The sequence below is a fragment of the Callithrix jacchus genome, chromosome 7, assembly GCF_049354715.1.
Source record: "Callithrix jacchus isolate 240 chromosome 7, calJac240_pri, whole genome shotgun sequence".
NCBI lineage: Eukaryota > Metazoa > Chordata > Mammalia > Primates > Cebidae > Callithrix > Callithrix jacchus.
In genome coordinates, this window is record NC_133508.1 from 36,840,523 (window position 1) to 36,855,453 (window position 14,931).

The 14,931-nt window shown below is 46.3% G+C and overlaps 1 protein-coding gene across 1 annotated transcript in view; it reads left to right on the top strand.

The window, feature by feature from the left end:
* Positions 1-544: 544 nt before the first annotated feature.
* The window catches only part of LOC100406605 (uncharacterized), a 33,645-nt gene continuing 19,258 nt past the window's right edge, over positions 545-14,931 (top strand). The window contains 2 exon segments of the mRNA XM_078332952.1: positions 545-659; positions 6,277-13,699. Of these exon segments, the coding sequence (XP_078189078.1) occupies positions 13,694-13,699 (6 nt within the window). The 5' untranslated portion in view covers positions 545-659; positions 6,277-13,693.

The following is a 14,931-nucleotide window of genomic DNA, read 5'->3' on the forward strand; positions in this document are numbered from 1 at the left end:
TCTCTAAGCAGTCAGGAGCAGTTCCCGCTGCCGGCTGCCTTCCTACCACTCCAGCGACCCTCCTACTGCCCCTCCTATCACTCATCCTCCCACTCCGCCTGCCATTCTACTCTCTGTCCCACCCTCCTACCGCTCCAACCTGCCCTCCTACCGCTCAAGCTGCGCTGCAGTCTCTGTCGCCACCACCCACTGCAGCGAGACCAGCCGCATTACCGCAGGCTGCAGCCTCCAGCGTGCAGCAGGTGGCTCCACTGCCGCTTCTGGTGCTCTAAGCCGGGAACACAGTAGCTCCACAAGAAGACACGAGAGCCTGGAATGACATGAGGCTTCCTCAGCATGCTTTATATATTGAGGTTGTGCATATGGATCATGGACTACATGTTCTGATTGGATGAGAGAAAACCTCTAGGCCTACTCTGATTGGACTTTATTTTCATGCTCCGATTGGTTGTCCTAAGACTTGCTCTCATCCAATCAGAACATGCAGTCCAGGAACCTCTGTGCATAACCTCAGTATATAAATAGTGCTGAAGGAACTTCCGTCAGTCTGTTCCAGACTTCAGGAGACATGTTATCCAGCTACCTTATGCTGGAGGCTGGAGCCTGCGGCTCGCCAGTTGCTGCTGTTGGTGGTAACCATGGAGTCGTAGGCTGGAGAGGTAGGAGGGGGAAAATCGTTTTGGGTTAGATTGAGGGCTACAGAGTGTGATTACTGCCAAAAGGAAAAAGAGGATGGTGAACAGGATAAGGCGTGGCAAAAAGACGGCGAGGAAAAGATGGCAGGAAAACTATTTTGAGGTAGATGGGGGTGGGGGGGAAGCAAGGTGGTGAGCCGAAGGGAGAGAAGCTTCTTTGGAAAGAAGGTGGGGAAACGTTTTGGGGTAAATGGAAGGGGGAAAAGAGTGGCACGTGGGAGTGGGAAAGAGAGGTGGTTGGGGAGAACGGAGGCGAGCAGGAAGGAGAGGTCTGAAAAAAACACAGTTGGGAGAAAAAAAAGACAGGGAAGGAAGATGGTGGGTAAAAAGATTTTGAGCAGATGCCGAAGGGAAGAGGGTGGCAAGTGGGAGAAGAAAAGAGGGAGGGGGAAGAGAGAGTGGGCAAGCAGGAGGGAAAGAAGGTTTTGAGAAAAGAAGGGGAGAAAAGTTTTTAGGTAGGTGGAGGGGGAAAAGAAGGTGGCGAGCAGAAGGATAAAGAGGATGGCGAGTGGGAAGGAGAAAAAGTTTTGCAAAAAGACTATGGGCAGGAAAGAGTGCATAAAGAAAAGATAGTGGATAAAATGTTTGGGTAGATGGAGGAGGAAGAGGGTGGCAAGTGGGAAGAGAAAAGCAGGGATGGCCAGAGGGAGTGGAGAAAGAAGGTTGGGAAAAAGGTGATGGGGAAAATAGTTTGAGGTAGATAGAGGGCAAAAATGGTGGCAAGCAGAATAGGGGAAAGAAGATGGTGAGCAGGAAGCGGGGAAGGTTTTGCGAAAAGATGGAGGGGAAATATTTGGGGTAGATGGAGAAAGGAAAGAGGGTGGCAAGGAGGGAGGGGAAGAAAGACAATGGGGAAAACAGTTTTGGGGTAGATGAAGGGGGAAAGAGGGTGCTGAGCAGCAGGAGTGGGGAGAAGCCTTTGGGAAAAGATGGGGGGAAATGTCTTGGGATGGTGAAGCAAAAGAGGGTGATGAAAGTAGGAGGCGGAAAGATGGTAGTAAGGAAAGGAGGAAAGAATAGTGGGGAAAACGGTGGAGAAAAGATTTTGAGTAGATGGGTGGGGAAAATGGTCGTGAGAGTAGAGAAGGCTTTGTGAAACGACTGGGGGAAAAAGTGGGGGAAAAGTTTTGGGGTAGACGGAGGAAGATAAAGGGTGGCGAGAGGGAGAGGATACAAAGGCGGTTGGGAAAAGAAGATGGGGAAATAATGCTGGGGGACAAAGGGTTTGGGTAAATCTTTTTCTGATTTTTAAATCAGATTATTTTTGCTTTTCAGTAGTTTGAGTTCGTTATTGTTTTGTGTGTTAACCCCTTGCGTGATGCATAGTTTGCAAATACTTCCATATTCTGGATTGTTTCTTCATTCTACTGAAGTAGAATGTTAACGGATGTGTTTGGCGGGAGTTGGTCATTAGAATTCTTACAGTTGAAATGCGATGATGATTTTTCACATCATTAGTCATGATTACAGTCCATATAGGAATAACGACATATGCTTTATTTCCATTAGGTATCATTTTAGTAATAGGGTTTGTAGGGTTTTCTTCTAAACCCTCACCTATTTATGGGGGTTTAGGGTTAATTGTTAGTGGTGCTGTGGGTTGTGTTATGTTGAATTTTGGTGAGGCTTTTGTAGGGCTGATAGTCTTTTCAATTTATTTGGGTGGTATGATGGTTGTTTTTGGCTATACTGCGGTGATAGCTGTTGACGAATATCCTGAAACATGGAGATCAAGTGCTGATATTTGGGGATCTCTACTGTTAGGATTAATAATAGAGACAATGATAGTTTGGTAGGTGAACGTGATGAGGTGTTAGTTACTGTGAATTATAATACTGTGGTGAGTTGAATGATTTATGAAGGTGATGGGCTGGGGTTAATCCATGAATGTCCTATTGGTGCAGCTGCTTTGTGTAATTATGGGGTTTGGGTTGTGTTGGTTACTTGTTGGTCATGATAAGTATGCACATTACAATTGAACTTACTCAGGGTGGGGATTAAACAAGTAGTAGTAGGGTGAGGGTGGATGGAATGAAGAAAGAAAGAAAATAGAGTTTAATTAAGCCTTTTTGAGTTGATGTAGTGGTGGAAATTGAAATTTGGGTTTGTGAGGTTATTTTTAGTATAGATTTTTCTAATCAGAGTAGGTCTAGTAAAAATGAAGCTAGATTTTGGCTTGTGCCTAGGCTTGAATAGGGGTTTGAGCCATGAATTGTGGTTGAATAAAAGCCTAGTATATTAGAGAAATTAAATATTTTGACTGGGGTACTTAGTTTAAGGTTATTAGTCATGAGGTTAAGTTCTATTGCTAGAAGTATTCTTAAGGTGGTTACACTTAGGGCTGTGAGTTTGAGGTAGAGTGGTATGGTTATTTGAGGAGGTGAAGTGGGAGAGAATCAGAAATGAATCCAATGAAAATACTGCTGATTGCTAGGTGATTAAGTGGGTTTATTAGGGATAGGTCACTTGCGTTAATGGTAAGAAGGGTTATAAAGTGGGGCTAATCTGCTAGAGCAAAGAAGATAATGCAGATGCTATATATAGCTGTTAGGGAAGTGGCTATGAGAGTAATAAAAAGGGCTGAGGCGTTGGTATGTGACATGTTAGCGGTTTTGGTAATGAGGTCTTTAGAGTTAGAAGCCTGTGAGGAAAGGCACACATGTAACTGGGAGACTGCCAATAATGAGGGAGGAGGAAGTAAAAGGTAAGATTTTGAAGAGACCTCCTGTTTTTTGAATATGTTCTTCATTGTTGAGGCTATGAATAATGGATCTTGCAGATATAAATAATGTAGCTTTAAAAAGGCATGGGTGCAGATGTGAAGGAATGCTAGATGTGGTTGGTTAATGCCAATTGTAACTATTATATGGTCTAGTTGGCTTGAGGTTGAAAAGGCCATGATTTTTTTGATATCATTTTGTGTTATGACACAGATTGCTGTGAATAAGGTGGTGATGGCTCCTAGGCATGAACATTCTAATGCAACAAACAGGCTCCTTCCTCTGTCCTAGGAGTGACTCTTGCTGTCCCCAGGCTCCCATTGTGTTCTCTTTGAGCCACTCATCTTCCAGACCCGCTGCAGCTGTGTCTTGAGTGTGGGGTGAGGGCACAGGTTTCTTCTAGCACCATCCCTCCAGCTCACCTGCCTTCCCACTTTCCCCTTGGGGCTGCTCTCTCTTTCCCTCAGTGTCAGGCAGGTGTACCCAGCCATTGGAAGAAGGGAAGGAACAGGAGCAGAAGTAGCTCCGGGAATGTGATTCCTGCTCTGTTCTGGCTGGCTGATGCCAGTCAGGTCACTTGGTCTTTGGAGTCTTTGTTTTCACTGTGAACTAAGGGTTTTAGATTCAGATTCCTGAAGATTTTATTTAAGGTGAGGACAAAGACTCCCCGAATGCTCCTGGAAGTGTGTGAGCTGAGTGAGTTAACAGCCTTGGCCACCATTTCTTGCCATGTGCCAGGAAATCCCAGCTGCATCTGGCCCTTCTCCCACCCACATGTCCTGTTCCTCACCTCCTTCCAGTCCTCTGCATCACCCATCCCTTGCTTTCCCCACTCACCATCTTGGGTCTCCTGGGAGACAGCAGGACCCAGAAAGAGTGACAGAGACAGCAGAACAGGCACCATTCTGGGCAGGAGGCACAGGTATTATCCTGGATCCTGGGGCCCTGCCCAGGGGAGGTGAATTTATAGGCCAATGAGAGTGCCAGGACAGGCTCCTCCCCTGACAGTGAGAAAGATGTATGCACAAGCCAAGCTGGGCAGAGGTTGTGATCAGTGAGTCCACAGACAGGATATACAAATTCAGATCTGAGACAGTTGATCTCTGGACTGAGGCTTTGCATGTGCCTGGGACAGAAGGATGCCAGTGGGTAGGAGGTATGTGTGATGGGTGACAGATGCCTCAGATGTGTTGCCTTTCCAGTCTATTATGACAGCCTCTGGGGTCAGCATGGGGACTTGGGTGTTGCCAGACCACACTTCATCCCTGCCTTCTGGAAAAACCTTCAACATGTCCAGGTTGTGGACCTTGGTAGACCCCAGCTGGGGTGGGGCCCTCACTCTCCCAGACCCAATCCTGCCAGAGCTGTCTAGAAGACATTCACACTCACATCTCTCCTTCCTTCCTTTCTGTGCCTGTGAAATCCCAGCCTTCCATTATGGAAGCAGAAATAGCTGCATGATCCTTTTGCAGCCTCCCTTGCAATAGAATGAGGTGTACACGGGGTTTATGCTCAGCAAGCCAAAGCTACTGCCTTGGACATTGGGTCAAGTGTCTGGGTAACAAAGAGGCAGGCACAGTGGACAATGCTTTCTGGTTATCTTGGCAGGGGCTGCAACTGCCAGCTCCTGGGGGCAGTGGGGCTGCAGTAGCTGTGGGGGCTTCTGAGTTCGAGTCTCTGGGGCTGTTGCTGATCTGTGCTATGGCCTCTGCTGCCCCCTGTTGGTAGCTCCTGTGTGTTTACTGGTCCGGTTGCTGGTTTGATTTTGACTCTTCCACTTTTGTGGAATTCTGAGCCTGGGTTCTCCATCCTTTCTGTGGATTCTGAGAGCTAACCAATAAATACGTTTATTTTCTGCTTAAGATCAGAATTGCATTACGTTTCTAATAACGAATGCTCCTTGTGGATACAGAGATTGGCACAAGGATTGTTTCCAGGTAATAGTTGCTCAGGGAAATGAAGGGCTGGGAAGCTGACGTTGGTTATGGGGCCAGACTGGGGCTGAATGCAATGAAAACACAGGGGTCTTGGGGAATTCTGGCAGGCCTGGTGTGTAGTGATAACTTAAGCAGTTGGCTGAAGTATCTGTTGTGGTAGATTGGAATGAAGTGCTCATGAAGGTGTTGACTGAGAAAAGGTTACAAAATGGGTTAACTTAATTTAAAAAGAGAGTTTGGGTCAGGCTCAGTGGCTCACATCTGTAATCAAAGGTGGGAGAATCTCTTGAGGCCAGGAATTCTAGACAAGCCTGGGTATCACAGCAAGACCCCACCCCCACAAAAAGTTAGCCAGTCATAGTGACATGTGCCTGTAGTTGCAGTTACGGAGGAGGCTGAGGCAGGAGAATCACTGGAACCCAGCTGTGATGGCACCACTGCATTGCAGCAGGGGTGACAGATTGGGACTCTGTCATTTTTTTTTTTTTGAGGGAGTCTTGCTCTGTCATTCAGGATGGAGTGCAATGGCACCATCTTGGCTCACTGCAACCTCTGTCTCCCGGGTGCAAGTGATTCTACTGCCTGAGCCTCCAGAGTAGCTGGGATCACAGGTGCCCGTCATCATGTCTGGCTAATTTTTGTATTTTTAGTAGAGATGGGGTTTCGCCATGTTGGCCAGACTGGTCTCAAACTCCTGACTTCATAATCTGCCCATCTCAGCCTCCCAAAGTGCCAGGATTACACTTGTGAGGCACCTTTCCTGGCCAGAATACCTAGTGATTATTTCATTCCATAATTAGAGAAACATCTGTAAAATTAGAAACTAAAACTCTGCTATGTGTGACTATTCTCACCAGTATACCTGTGTGGACTTTCACTTTGCCCTTTGCTTCATTCTGATTCTTCCCTGAATTCTTTGTCCAGATGGTGTCAAGAACCTGGAAACTGTCTGAGGCTGAGGTCTCACTGGCATCCGGAGACCCTCCTGAGCTCTCCAGGAATGCAGTGCCATGCAGTGAGTGAAACATGGTCATGAGTGTGTCCTTTCCCTCACAGCCTGTGTTCTCTGACTGTCCCATTCCTCTAGGTCAGCTATTCTCCATCTTGCTGTGCCATCTGCTCATTTGCAGTTTTTCTATAGATAATTTTTAATGCCTACAGTGAGACTAGTCATACACAGAGGAAGCCAGTTATTTGGAAACCAGGCCTTTCCAGGCACTCTCATGGTGATGGTCTATTTGCAGAGAGAACCTCCGAAGACAAAGCAACATACTATTCTAAAGTGACTGGGGGCCAGGCATGGTGACTCAAGCCTGTAATCCCAGCACTTCGGGAGGCCAAAATGGTTGGAACACTTGAGGTCATGAGTTCCAGACCAGCCTGGGAAACGTGGTAAAACCCCATGTCTACCAAAAAAATTAAAAAGTAGCTGGTCATGGTGGCATTTGCCTGGAATCCCTGCTGCTCAGGAAGCTGAGGCAGGAGAATCACTTGAACCTGGAAGGTAGAGGTTTTAGTGAGCCAAGATCTCACACTGCACTCCAGCCTAGGCAACAGAGTGAGATTCCATCATAATAAAGTAAAAGTGACTGGGAAATTATTAAAGAAGGAGTTAATCTGTGGCAATTAGACTCTTGGTTGGAGTTTCCTCCAGTTGCAGTTGAAGTTGGTCTTGGCTGTAAGAGAACCTGTGGGTGGTCCTCTGTTGGGAAAACAGAAAGTGATGATGGAAGGACCCACCCATGGTTCCCTGGACCCCTTTCTCATCCCTGGCGTGCCCAGCTGATGCCTTGGCACAGCTTCACTCCAAGGTCACCCCCCTTGTTAGGCCTTTGTGACTGCCCCCTCTGAGCTGTCCCACACTCAGCTGCTTAGGAACAGTTTTTTGACTTCTTCTTGACAAATTGCATTAGGCCTTCCGATTGCCTCTGAAATCTGACTCCTTGCAGGAAGTTTTCTCCTGGCCTGGACTGGGTTTCCTCTACCTTGCTCACCTTCATTCCTCTCCCCTGTCACAGATGAAGCCAGGTCTCATATGCAAGTTTTGTTAGCCTTTCCTGGCTCATATGGATTTTGATTTCCACATTGATCTGGAAGGTTTATATTTTGTCTTTTATTTGTCCAAGTTGTCATCATATTTCAAAATATCAAATCTATATTTTTTCTCTTGACCGTTTGTTTTATCCCCTGGGGCCCTTTATATTTAGATAGAGCTTTTTACCCCAGAAGTAGGGAATGTGAATTTCACATAGATTAAAGGAGTCATTTTTTGAGTTTAATTTTTAAATGGAAGCCAAAACATCAGAAAAAAAAAAGAGAAAAGTAAGACCAGGCATGGTGGCTCACGCCTATAATCCTAGCCCTTTGGGAGGCCAAGGCCGGTGGATCATTTCAGGTCAGGAGTTTGAGACCAGCCTGACCAACATGGTAAAACCTCGTCTCTACTAAAATACAAAACATTAGTTGGGTGTGGTGGTGGGCGCCTGTAATCTCAGCTCCTTGGGAGGCTGAGGCAGGAGAATTACTTAAACCCAGGAGGTGGAGTTTGCAGTAAGCTGACATCACACCACTTCACTCCAGCTTGGGTGACAGAGTGAGACTCCCTCTCAAAAAAAAGGAAAGGAAAGAAGAAAGATACAGCCTTCAAAATTGGGCTTTCAAGAAAGATGAGATGGTTGGCTCAGAATTTTGAAGACTGAAAATGATTTTCTTCAGGATTCTGGCTTGAAAGATGGATTTTGGAGTAATATAAATGAATGGCTGCGCTTTGGATGTACAGGAAGTTCTTATCTCATAGGAAGAAAATGCAGGGCCATAGGCAAGTGATGCTTCATGAGAAGGTCAAGGTAAGAGCTCTACTATGTCTTTTGGGGCTGAAACCTGTGCGTGGCAGTTGATGACTCAGTTGAGGAAAATCATTCCCAGAGTTCTGGCACCTCACAGCTAGAGGGACCATGAGCACACCTGTGTACATCAGCAGGGAATGCCTGAACAACTCCAAGGGACAGGGGTCCAGGCTATGCTTGTGATTGCCCAGGTCAGAGTGTCCAGGAACCACGGCCTCAGAAGAAACCAAGAGTTTCAGATGAATCCAGTGCTTGGGAGGAGAACCAATGAGAAAATCAATGATCATTTTTAAAGCATTCAACAGTTAAAAATACCATTCTCTGTTGTGCTAGGAAAGAAGTTTACGGTTTGATAGCCTCTACAGTTTAGACGTAGAAAAGTTTTTGAGGAGAGGCAATTTTGGGGTGCAAGTCAGCTCAGGGTAGGCATTCCTGTCATCTGTCTCCAAATCCACCACTGTCTGTCTTTGCACACTGCTCCCCCAGCCTTGCTGATGCCATTGAGGGTAATTTCTTTCTTTCTTGTTTAGAGATAGGGTCTCGATCTGTTGCCTAGGCTGGAGCACAGTGTTGTAATGCAACTCATCACAGCCCTGACCTCCTGGGCTCAAGCCATCCTCCTGTCCCAGCTTCTTGGGACTACAGGTGTGCATTACAAAGCCTGGTTAATTTTTAAGTTTTTTTTGTAGAGACCAGGTCTTCTTTTGTCACCCAGGCTGGTCTTAAACTCCTGGCCTTAAGCCATCCTCCTGCCTTGGCCTCCCAAAGAACTGGGATTACAGATAAGGGTGATTTCTGAGGTTCATCTGTCTCATGTCAGGCAGAAAGAATGGCTTCTGGGGCTGAGACCCCAATCTGCCTCCAGCCCTTGTGTCACTAGTGAGGTTGGGAACCCCGACTCAGAATATGCAGAAGCAGACCAGTCAAAATCACACTGGGATCCAGCCCTGAAAACACAGGACAGCTGCCAACAGGGGACACCATAGGCCCAGTATGGACTGAAGACACCACCAGGGACTGGAATTCAGTTGCCCCCACAGCTTCTGCAGCCCTGCTGCCCCCAGGAGCTGGCAGTTGCAACCACTGCCAAGACCACCAGAAAGCATTATCCCCAGTGCCCGCCTCTTTTTTCCCTGACACTTGACCCGATGTCCAGGGCAGTAGCTTTGGCTTGTTGAGGATAAACCCCATGTGCAATTGCTCATTGTATTGCAACGGAGGCTGCAAAAGGGGGGTGTGGCTATTTCTGCTTCCATCTTGGAAGACTGAAATTCTGCAGGCACAGAAAGAAAAGAGGGAGAGATGTGAATTTGAATATCGAGACAGATCTGGCAGGATCGGGTGTGGAAGAGTGAGGGTCCCAACCCAGCTGGGGACTACCCAGGTCCATGTTTTGGACATATTGAGGGTTTTTCCAGAAGGCTAGGATGAAGTGCAGTCTGACAACACACAAATGCCCCTACTGGTCCAGAGATTGTTGTAATAGACCGGAAGGGCGATTCATCCCAGGCATCTGTCACCCATCACACACACCTCCCACCCACTGGCATTCTTCTGCCCCAGGGACACACAAAGCCTGAGTCCAGAGTTCAACTGTCTCAGCTCTGAATTTGTATATTCTGTGTATAGACGCACTCATCACAACCTCTGCCCAGGCTGGCTTGTGTATCTTTTTTTTTTTTTGTCAGGAGAGAAGCCCATCCTGGCACTCCTATTGGCCTGTAGAACCACCTTGCTTGGGAAAGGGCCCAGGACCCAAGATAATACCTGTGTCTCCTGCCCAGAACCCTCCAAACAGGCCCAATGGTAAGAATGGTGCCTGTCCTCTTGCCTCTGCCACTCCTTCTAGTTCCTGCTATTTCTGGGTCCCCCAGGAGACCCAAGATGGTGAGTGGGGAAAGCAAGGGATGGGTGATACAGGACTGGAAGGAGGTGAAGAACAGGACTTGTGGCTGGGAGAAGGGCCAGATGCAGCTGGGATTTCCTGGCACATGGCAAGAAATGCTGCACAAGACTGTTAACTCACTCAGTTCACACACTTCCAGGAGCATCTGGGGAGTCTCTGCCCTCACCCTAAATAAATTATTCAGGAATCTGAATCTAAAACCCTGAGTTCACAGTGAAAACAAAGACTCCAAAGACCACGTGACCTGACTGGGGTCAGCAAGCCAGGACGGAGCGGGAATCACATTCCTGGAGCTACTTCTGCTCCTGTTCCTTCCCTTCTTCCAATGGCTAGGTACACCTGCCTGACACTGAGGGAAAGAGAGAGCAGCCCCAAGGGGAAAGTGGGAAGGCAGGTGAGCTGGAGGGATGGTGCTAGAAGAAACCTGTGCCCCTCACCCCACACTCAGACACAGCTGCAGTGGGTCTGGAAGGTAAGTCGCCTGAAGAGAAGACAGTGGGAGCTTGGGGGTATCAAGAGTCTAGGACAGGGGAAGGAGGCTGATTGTTGCATGAGAATCTTCAGGATGAGTACATTGAAGCTATGGCTTCTCCACTGTATGAGTTTAAAATTCATGACATTTACCAATTGTCAGAAAAGGTGTTACATGTTCCTTGTATAACAATCACTTTGGAATATTAATCTCATTCTGCACCAAAATCTGAATTATTTGGGGTTCTTCAGAGAAACCGAGCTAATAGGTAGTACACATATACATGTATATATGTGCATACACATACCTACATACACTGTATACACATGCACACACACACACATAGAGAAAGATTTATATACGTGTGTACAAAAGACAGAGAGAAAGTGGAGGTTTATTTTAAGGAATTGACTCACACTATTAGGAGGAGTAGCAAGTCCTGAATCTTCAGAGCATGCCAGCAGCCTGGATGCCCAGAGAAGATTGGATGTCGTAGTCTTGAGTCTGAGGGAAGACTGTAGAAGGAATTCTTTTTCTTTAGGGAAACCCTGAGGCTTTTTCTCTTAAGGGCTTCAACTGATTCAATGAGGGCCACCACTGTGGAGAATAATTTCCTTTACTCAAGGTCTACTAATTTGTTTGTTTAAAACAAATTGTGGGTGCATATGTGTATATATAGATATCTATATATATACATGCTTGTATATATTTATGGGGCACATGAGATGTTTTGATTCAGGCATGCAATGTGAACTAATCACATCATCAAGAATGAGGTATCCATCCCCTCAAGTATTTATCCTTTGTGTAACAGACAATCCAGTTATACTCTTTGGGTTATTTTGAAGTATACAATTAAATTACAATTATTATTATTACTTTTCTTAGATAGAGTCTTGATCTGTTACCCAGGCTGGAGTACAGTGGTGTGATCTTGGCTCATTGCAACCTCCACCTGTCTGGTTCTAGCAATTTTCTTGCCTCAGCCTTTGGAGTAGCTGGGATCACAGCTATGCACTCCCATACCTGGCTAACTTATGTGTTTTTGGTAGAGATGGTGTTTCACCATGTTGGCCAGACTAGTCTTGAACTCCTGACCTCAAGTGATCCACCCACGTTAGCCTCCTAGAGTGCTGAAATTATGGGCATGAGCCATAGCACCTGGCCTCAATGAAATTATTACTGACTATAGTCACTCTGTTGTGCTATCAAAGAGTAGGTCTTATTCATTCTTTTTCTTTTTTCTTTTCTTTTCTTTGAGACAGAGTTGCCCAAGCTGGAGTACAGTGTTGCAATCCTGGCTCATTACAACCTCCACCTCCTGGGTTCAAGTGATTCTCCTGCCTCAGTCTTCTGAGTTGCTGGAACTACAGGTGTATGCCACCACACCCAGCTAATTTATGTATTTTTTGTAGAGATGGATTTTCACCATGTTGGCCAGACTTGTTTTGAACTTGTGACCTCAAGTGATCCACCTGCCTCAGACCCCAGAGTGCTGGGATTACAGGCTGCACCTGGCCCCAATTAAATTACTATTGACCATAGTCACCTTGTTGTGGTATCAAGTAGTAGGTCTTAATCATTCTTTCTATATTTCTGTACCCATTAACCATCCTCCCAATTTCCCCCCATCCCTGCCAATACCCTTCCCAGCCTTTGGTAACCATCCTTATACTCTCTATGTCCATGAATTCAATTGTAAGGTCTACTGATTTAAAGGCTAATCACATTTAGAAACTCATGAGCAAGAATAATTTTAGTAATTCAACTAGGAATCTGCCATATGACCTCCAACATTATTAACATCTGTGTAAATTGTATCAAAATAATAATGAAACTATTATGGAAATGTCCCCCTCTCCCAGCTCCCACCTTGTATCAAAATGCAAGGTACAATCCTAGGAATTCTGAGTTCCATCCTAGTCTTCACTTGTACTAATCCAGTCTGGGTCATTTCTTGCATTTTCTGGTAAATTCTCCTTACTACCCTTTTTAACTGTATGTATTTGTCAGGTTAAACTAGAAATGTAAATTTGGTTTTGTTGTTGTTGTTGTTGTTTTGTTGTTGTTGAGATGGAGTTTCACTCTATCCTCCAGGATAGAGTTTAGTGGCATGACCTTGGCTTGCTGAAACCTCTGCATCTCTGTTCAAGTGATTCTCCTGCCTCAGCTTCCTATGTAACTGGGATTACAGGCCTGCACAACCATGCCCAAATAATTTTGTATTTTTAGTAGAAATGGGGTTTTACCATGTTGGCCAGGCTGGTCTCCAACTCTTTATCTCAAGGGATCCTCCTGCCTTGGCCTCCCAAAGTGCTGGGATTACAGGTATGAGGCACCAAGCCCTCATGTTCATTTCTTTCGCATGTCAGATTCCATGTACATTGGGCGAGGTTCCTTTCCTCCATAGGGTGACTCAGAGATCCAGGCTAATGGCATATTGGGGGGTTTTTATATTTTTCTGTAGCCTTCGAAGTTGTCATCTCAAGGGATGAGAAAAAGAGGGGGCAAACCAGCTGGCAGGGTCTTGGAAAAGGAGAAAGACATCACTTCTGCTCACATTCTCTTTTGACAAAACTCAGTCACATGGTCCCAAGGTATCTTCGAGGAGATGAGCAATACTGTCTTCTTATGTGCCAAGCAGAGAAAACAATGTAGTTGAAGACACAAGATGATCTCTGAGATATCATCCATAGCATGAAAGTAGAGCATATTCACTTGAGTAAGCTCCCAGTGGTGAGAGGTTGATGGCAGGACAAAGAGCTGGGGAGGAAGAGGCCAGTGGGCAGGTCTTCCCTCCTGGCTCTCTGCAGCCCCACAGTAGGACCCTTGCATGGAACTCAACCACCAGAGTCTTTTCTTTTGCAGGTCGTTACTCTCTGACCTTTGTCTACACTGGGCTGTCCAAGCCTGTTGAAGAAATTCCCGAGTTTCAGGCCTTTGGCTTCCTCAATGACCTTTCCTTCTTTGACTACAACAGTGAAGACAGGAAGTCACAGCCCCTGGGACCCTGGAGACAGGTAGAAGGAATGGAGCATTGAGAGCAGGACAGCCAACTTCAGAAGGCTGGAGAGGACACCTTCATGGAGACCCTGAACAACATCATGGAGTATTACAATGACGGTAATGATCAGTGAACAACAGACTGCAGGGTGGAAGGTCTAACCCAAGAGGCAGTCCCCCAAGTATGAGTGGCAAGAGGTCAGAAGGATGGAAATAGTCCCAATCCCAGAGAAGGAATAGGAGGCACAGCAAAAATGCAGACATTTCTGCATCCCTTTCACCTCACAGCAGATGTGGTCACTCCTTCCCCATTGATTGTCCCATCCTCATCCCAGGCCTCAGCTTACACAGAAAGTAATGGCAGAGTCACTTCTTATTCAGGCACCTCTGACCTCTCCCCTTCACACCCCCAGCCATCAAAGAGTGATCCTCCGTGAGAAGGCATCAGACTCATCCTTGTCCAGGGAGGTCACCTGGAGAGTAAGTCATTCTCAAAGTCACTCAGACCTGAGCTTACATGATGGCTCTGCAGTCCTCTTAGCTGTTGACAGTGAAAGTTTCCCAAAATACATGGTCGAAATCTGCAAACATTGGAGCATTGAGACCTATCCCCAAACAATTTTGTCATATTTAACTATGTCTATTCCATGAAGAATGTCAGTCTGTCCTGATCTCCTTTGCAGCTCCATTGTCTAGGACAGGGTGCAGCCAACATTTGGGCAATTGAAATTTGTGGAATGAACAGAGAAAAGCACCCAGCACACACCATAGCCCATGCTCAGGGCTCAGAAAGTCCTGGATTCAATACCACAAGATTTTAGAATTCTCTGAAGCCTAAAGTTCCTTCTCTCCACAAGATGCAGAATGGGGAAGGGTCACCTGCACTGTGGTTGGAGGAGCTGGTAGCAACGCCCATGCAGAGATGGTGTCTATGCCCCCAGCCCAGCACTCTTTCTCCTAACCCACACTACCAGCCCCAAGGCAGCCAACCTCAGGCCTGGTGAACTGCTAATGTTAGATTATGATAGAATGGCTGTCAGAAGATGGGATTCTAAGTGCAAAAATGCCCAAGATGCTATATGGGATTTGAAGGTTTCCAAAAGGAGCAAGAAAGAGATAGGCAGACATTTGAATGGTGTGGGATGGGAGATCTTGGTAAGGAAAATGGCCCACGCTGTGTGGCAGCAATAGGAGAGGATGGGGAGCAGGTTATCAAGAAAGATGCTGAGAGAAGCTTTAATGAACAGAAATAGAAATGACAAAGTGGATAATTATGAGGAAGGAGGATGAAGAGGTGAATGCAGGGTATTAGAAAATAATAGTAGGCAGGGCATGGTGACTCACTCCTGTAA